The sequence below is a fragment of the Halyomorpha halys genome, unplaced genomic scaffold (genome assembly GCF_000696795.3).
Source record: "Halyomorpha halys isolate HHAL.00 unplaced genomic scaffold, Hhal_1.1 Scaffold612.1, whole genome shotgun sequence".
Classification (NCBI taxonomy): domain Eukaryota; kingdom Metazoa; phylum Arthropoda; class Insecta; order Hemiptera; family Pentatomidae; genus Halyomorpha; species Halyomorpha halys.
The window spans coordinates 306,488-313,271 of record NW_027114055.1 but is presented as its reverse complement, the minus strand read 5'-3'; the positions used below and the strand labels follow the sequence as shown (position 1 = coordinate 313,271).

Genomic DNA, 6,784 nt, shown 5'->3' with positions numbered 1-6,784 from the left:
ATATTTTAATTACTAATGGGATGAGTTAGTTAAAAATCATTTTTACATAATTAGTACAATATATTTTTTCATGTATTCAAAATATATTCCATATATTTATTATATTTATTCATTATATATACCATTGTGGGTTTTTTGCCATCTGGAGATTTGCTGCTGGATTCCTTCACTATACCACTCAAAAGAATTTTCCATTATTTTGCTGATAAAAAAAATAAAGCCCAATTTTTGTTTACTAATCTTGAGTAACACTGGATCACATCAATAATTTTTTTTTAACTGATCACTATAAATAGTCAGGGAACCCTTGACAAAATAGGTGTATTATTTAATACTGAGGTTTGGGCTTAGTAAATGTTCATGTCTATTGGGCCTAAAATGAAAAATCCACACATGCCATGTTAAGGTCACGGAATAAAAAATTATGACTGATTAACCAGTTTTATTTCAGTGGCTTTTAAATAGTAGACATGTATTTTTTATTTCAGACCGATGGACTTGATCATTTATATGCCCAGTCCTTCATGTGAAATAAATCACATTTTTTTATCACTGACATATCTTCTGGAATGAACTCATAATAAATTATGCCTTTGTAATCCCAAAATACAGAGAGCTTTTTTCTAATTGCCCTTGCTTAGCGACTTTCTCAGTCATTTTTTTTTTTTGGAGTTTCTTGGGTATAGAGTTTCTCCTATACTTTTTATCAAAAGTAACAATTCTTTCAATGAAATAATTGTGGTAATTTGGGTTTTTTAAAAGTAGTTGACAAATTTCTACTCTATGTCATCGCTGTTCAATGGTTAACTCATGGGGAAGTGATTCACTTTTCACACATATTTATACACACCACAATTTGTGGTAGAAAAATTATGTTTCTAGTAATGGCTTAATGTTACTTGAATTTTAAATTTTAGTGTCATGTTGTTTAACTGAAAACTGTAACTAAACTGAAGGCAAGTTATGGGTGATTAAAGTGATATCAACCTTCATTGTATTTAAAAAACTAAACTGATCAGTGGATTACAATTTCTAAGAAAACAAAATCGGTCATTCTGATACTCATCTCATTTTTGTGATTCTCTGTTTTAATCAAGATTTTCTGTGTTTGGTCAATTTCACCATGTCATCTCAAGGATTTTTAAAAATTTATATTAAACTCAAATAATAACACAGATTAAAATATAAATTTAGTCAGAATATTAAAAAAAAAAAAAAAAAAAAAAAAAAAAAGGAAGAAGAATTGATTTAGGTTTTACCTTCTTCAAAATTTAGTCCAGGTTAGCTTTAATTATGCTTATTTCAATCAAACGAGTGAAGCATCTGGTGAGAATACTTGGATACATGCAGATTATGGAAAATATACCCCAATGGCAAATTTGATGCTCAGTAATGTCCAATCAATGAAAAAAAACTATTAAGTATGCATTGTTGGACACTTCAATTGTTGAAGTTTTAGTCTGCACGATATAGTTCTTTGAGGTATCCCACCTAATCAAAAAGAATTACAGAGATCATACGGAAGCTACCATAGCCAATTTATTGGGGATTCATAATCATTATTTACTATGGTAAAGATGATAATAAAAATATATTCTCCTGGAAGCCTATCATAATGTATTTAATTGTGTACCAAATTTTAGATTTTAGACCTTGAACTCAAGAAACAGGTCATTTCAACAAAATTGAGGGTTCATCAAAGACCTTCCAGAAACACAGTTCAGTGCAAGAATCATTGATGTATTCATTTAAGGAGTCGCATATAAGAAGAGCAATTACATGATCATGTTTCGTAATGGCAATGGCATTTTCTACAACATTGGCTAAATCACATTATCACAGTATTAGATAAGAAATCTAATTTCTATTAAACTTGGGTTTTTAAGTCATTTCTTAGTTTCTTTTCTTTTCTTCTCTCATGATAGGAGACTTAATACAGTTTATAATTATGAGAGATAGTTGACCTTGGATGACATCCTAGGAGATGATGGTTGGGGGTGCGGTCAAATGAAATACTAGTACGTATACATAGATAATTGAAAAAGTAGGTAAAATAAGATAATTAACAAAATAAAATGAAAATGTAGTTATATAATACAAAGAAGTATAAATATATTAGTTATTAATAATTTAAAAATTGAAATATGGAAAGAAAAAGAAAATTGAGAGAAAGAAAATACAAAAATATGTAAACGTAATAATTGATAAAAAGGCAAAATATAAGTAAAGTTTAAAAAAAAGAGATGAATAGAAGAAAAAAAAAATTATTTTTAAAACAACAATAATAATATATGGTGAACATAACTAATAACACGTTATTACCCACGGGTAAGGAAAACTGAGAAAAGAAGGGATGGTAAAATAAAGAAGGGAAAAAAAAAAAAATAAAAAGAACCTGTTAGCTTAGAAACCAAACGTCAAATGGTATACTGCGCCAATAACGGCTAAACTTCGAATTAAAAAAGACGTTACAACAATGACTAAGTGTTTTTAAGAGGAAGCGTTACGAGTGGGTAAAAAATAAAAAGTAAAAAGTAGAAAATATGGAGAGGAAGAAAGCGTGTGAGAGGGTGACGATAATTGGTTTTTGGAAATGTTAAAAATATATGTATGTACAAGGATGACGAAGTACTGGAAGATAACATATGTTACAAAGTGGGCGGAAAAATAAAAAGAATAAAAAAATAAATAAATAAATTATAAAAATTACTTTTTTAATAAATTAACTATTTGTGACTATGTTAATGGTAAGTTGTGCTTGTCAGTTTTTAAATTGATGGAAGAAGGTTCTAATTGGGTATAGAGGCTTTCAGAGATGAGACTTTTGTCATGATTACGAACTGTAGCAAGTATAGACGTTTTGTCGAAATTGAAGGGATGATTTAAAAAAAAAGAGAATGTTCCAAAATTTTAGAGGCAGAATGATTATGTGAGGAATCAGAATATTTGTGTTGTTTGATACAGTCTTTTAAGAGATTTTTGGTTTCGCCTATGTAAGCAGAATTACAATTAAGGGTGGAGCAAGGGATGCGGTATACAATATGTGATCGGTGTAGAGGAGGGATAGGGTCTTTTAGTTTAGTATAAATATTAGATAGTGTGTTGTAAGGTCTGAAAGCAATACGAAGGTTAGGTATAGCAGAACGTAAGAGTGTTTGAATGTTGTCGGAAAGACAACATTCAAATTTTGGTACTGTATTAATACAGGTTATACTCCTTTATTCCTTCTGTTATTATCACACATTTTGGGGAGGGCAAATGTAATTAAAAAGTTCGTTTAACACAAGATTAGGGATTATACATTCTTTCAAGGTAATTTTAGTTTAAGTTTAAACTGAGGGTTGAGAATGAAAAGGAAGGCTACCTAAAACCAAAATAGATGGATAGTTGGTGTAAATGGTACATCAAATAAGTTTTCATATTTTCAATATGGTCTGTATTTTATAATTCTTCTTATCTAATGGTATTGATTAGGGTGCTGTGTATTGTAGCAATTCAATGTGTTTGTACATTATTGTTCAATAAATAAAGAGTTTCTCCCTCAGGAAATCATAAACTATGCCTTTATTCTCTTAATTACCTGTTAATAACTAACTCGTTAATATTTTGTCAATTTCAGACATCATGATTGAAGACCATATTATTATTAGTATTATTATTATTATTATTATCATTATTATTATTGTTATTATTATGTATTTATCTCTGTAAAATATAATTGTTTACCTTGGTTAAGCAATCAAGTAATACATAAGTAACATAAAACTTGAAGAGTAATTGTGTAACTTTTAAAAACTGTTAGAATGAAGCTCACAAAATATTCTTTATCTTTTTTAACATTCAACTGAAATATTTACAATTAAAATAAAATTAATATTTTTTTATGGAAAAATATACATCAATGAAAAAATATATTCACAAGAAAACCTAAAAATGATTTGTCTTAAATTAAATCTAGTTTCTAAAAGAAAAGAAAAGTTTTGATTTATTTATTACTGACGTTTCAACCCACAATGTAGGTCTTCATCAGGACTGAAGTGATGGGTGGAGATATAAGCAAAGGGACTGACAGTTGAAAAATCTGTTTTCCATATTGTGGGTAAAAATGTTGGTTATGAATAAATAGTTAGAAACTATTTTTTTCATCTTGTCTGCAGACCGGACCATCTCCTTCAAATATATGTGTATGTGTATATCTATTTAAAAAGTTCCACTTGGCTTTTTATTTGAAATAAAACAAACGTTTTAGAAACTTCTCATTCCCTTGTGATATTAAAACATAAATTCTCAAAGTAAAAACTATTTTGTTATCAAATAACTATATAAATAATAAATACTATGGTACAAACAGTACAATAATTCAATTAGGAATTTAAATAGTATTCACTTGAATTTAATAGTTCATCTATTTGAATTTGTTAAAGATGAAGATACTCTGAGTGATAGTTTGAGTCCACTAATTCCCTATACTGAACTAGAACGAGCTACTGGGTCTTGGGACAAAAAAAATATATTAGGCAAAGGAGGATTTGGTACTGTATACAAAGGAATATGGAAAAACACTGAAGTTGCTATCAAAAGACTTGAAGTTCAGGTATTCATTATTCCTTTTTGTTTGTAATTTATTAGAAAAATGGTATTGTGACAGGATTTGATATAATCCTTTAGGGATTACATAGGAATATTTCTATTCTACAGGGTAACAGTTTACATTTACCCAATTTTTCATTAAGCTGAAAGATTATAACTTATTTATATAAGGTAGTCTGAGAAATAGTTTTCTTTTTTAATCATTTTACTAATGATGATTTATAAACTAGTGACGTTCTGGGTAAACCATTTATGAGGAATGTTATGCATTTATTCTCTTTTACATCTTTTTCAGATTCTCTAAATTTCTTCAAAAGAGCCCCTTTTATTATCCATGAAATCCATTGATATTTTTTATTTTTGTTCTTAAATTATTTTCTTTTGATTGAACCAGATATTCAGGGTTGGGTATATTTATTGGTTGCTAATTTGACCTTAGTATGTTTATTGATAGTCCCCATTTTTGTAATTTCTCCGTGCATTTATTAATTTTATTCTGGATTATCTCTCTAGGAAGTCTGGTGAGTCAATTCTTTTAAAATTTTTTGAGGTTTATTTACTTCCATCATTTTCAATAAATTATTATTTATTTATTCATTAACGATTGTACAACGTTTCCTATTAGAAATTAATCTAAGCTATATTTCTTAAAACAAAGTAAATTACAAGAAAAAATACCTCCACACATTTTCCACAAAATCCAACAATTAGATAATCTATTTTGTAACCAATTCTTGATTAATAACAAAATGGCCAATTACCTTACTACACTCAGTTTTAAAATAATTGACTTAGAAATAAAACAAACATACTGGACTATAAACAAAATAAATAGAAAAATTAAACAAATGATAAATAGTATACAGCAATTTTACAATGATAAAAATAAGAAATTTGAGATCCAGATAAATGGATTGATCAAAGAATACAATGAGAAAGTTATGAATATAAAGAAAAGCAAATTAAACATAAAGTTAAATCGCAAAATAAATAAACCCAAGATTAATAAAGTAATGATAAACAAAATAATTAGGAACAATAAATATAACAACAAATTAACATCTTTGAAGACTAATAATATAGAACAAATTTATATATTAAACAAAATTGAATCTGATAAATTAAACAATAGTGAATCGTTAGAAAAATATAATAATTTACATAAAATTAAAAACAGAGTCATTAATAAAACAAAGTTGGACATTCCAGAAAACATAAGGAACTTATTATCATTAGGTGAAAATTTCAACTTTGATACAGGGAAGAATGATAAAGCGATAACTAATATAATCATTGACCTAGAAAATATATTTGATAACATACAGACATCCGAGAATCACATTAATGCCACCAGAAATAAAATATGTTCCATAATAAGCAATCATTTGACAAATAACAAGAGTAATAAAAAATCCATTTTAAACGTACAAATAAATAGAGATCTCAAAGAACTAAACAATTTCTTAAAAAATAACAAAGACATTATTATAATTAAATCAGATAAAACAAAACAATTGACTATTTTATACAAAGAAGAGTATGAAGAAAAAATGGATAAATTATTAAATGACAAAAACACATACAGGACATTGAGAACAGAACCTTTTACAGACTTGGTAGGAAAAATCAATAAATATACAAATAAAATCCATAAAATGGGGTTCATAGATAAATTTACCAAAATTAAACTACAAGTAACTGATTTTACACCCCCTAGGATTCATGGATTGATAAAACTTCACAAAGAGGACAACAACCTTCGCCCCATTATTAATAACATAAATGGGCCAATTGAAGCCTTATCAAGATTTTTAAATCCTGCTCTGAATGAATTAAATAATAACAATGAGTATGATGTCAGAAATTCACTTGAATTCCAAAAAATATTAACAGATCTTAAACTAAATAATGAAAAAATTGACATAGTGAGTTTTGATGTTAAATCTCTATTTACTAATGTACCAGTAGATGATTGCTTGAAACTAATAGAGGTTAATTGGAAAAAATAAAGAACCATACGCCGATTAAAGACAAAGACATTTTCATTGAAGGTATAAACCTATGCACAAAGTATAATTATTTTAAATATAAAGGTAAATATATAAGACAACTGCATGGATTAACGATGGGGTCTTCCTTATCGATCAACTTGAGTGGCATATATATCAATAATTTATTAAATACACAATTAAAG

General features: G+C 27.4%; 1 protein-coding gene across 2 annotated transcripts in view; it reads left to right on the top strand.

The window, feature by feature from the left end:
• LOC106684756 (serine/threonine-protein kinase pelle) overlaps positions 1-6,784 on the top strand; it is a gene marked incomplete in the record, with an annotated part of 133,213 nt that overhangs the window by 39,251 nt on the left and 87,178 nt on the right. For both annotated transcript variants that reach the window (XM_067051300.1, XM_067051301.1), the window contains 1 exon segment: positions 4,425-4,594. In XM_067051300.1, coding sequence (XP_066907401.1) covers positions 4,425-4,594 — 170 coding nt within the window.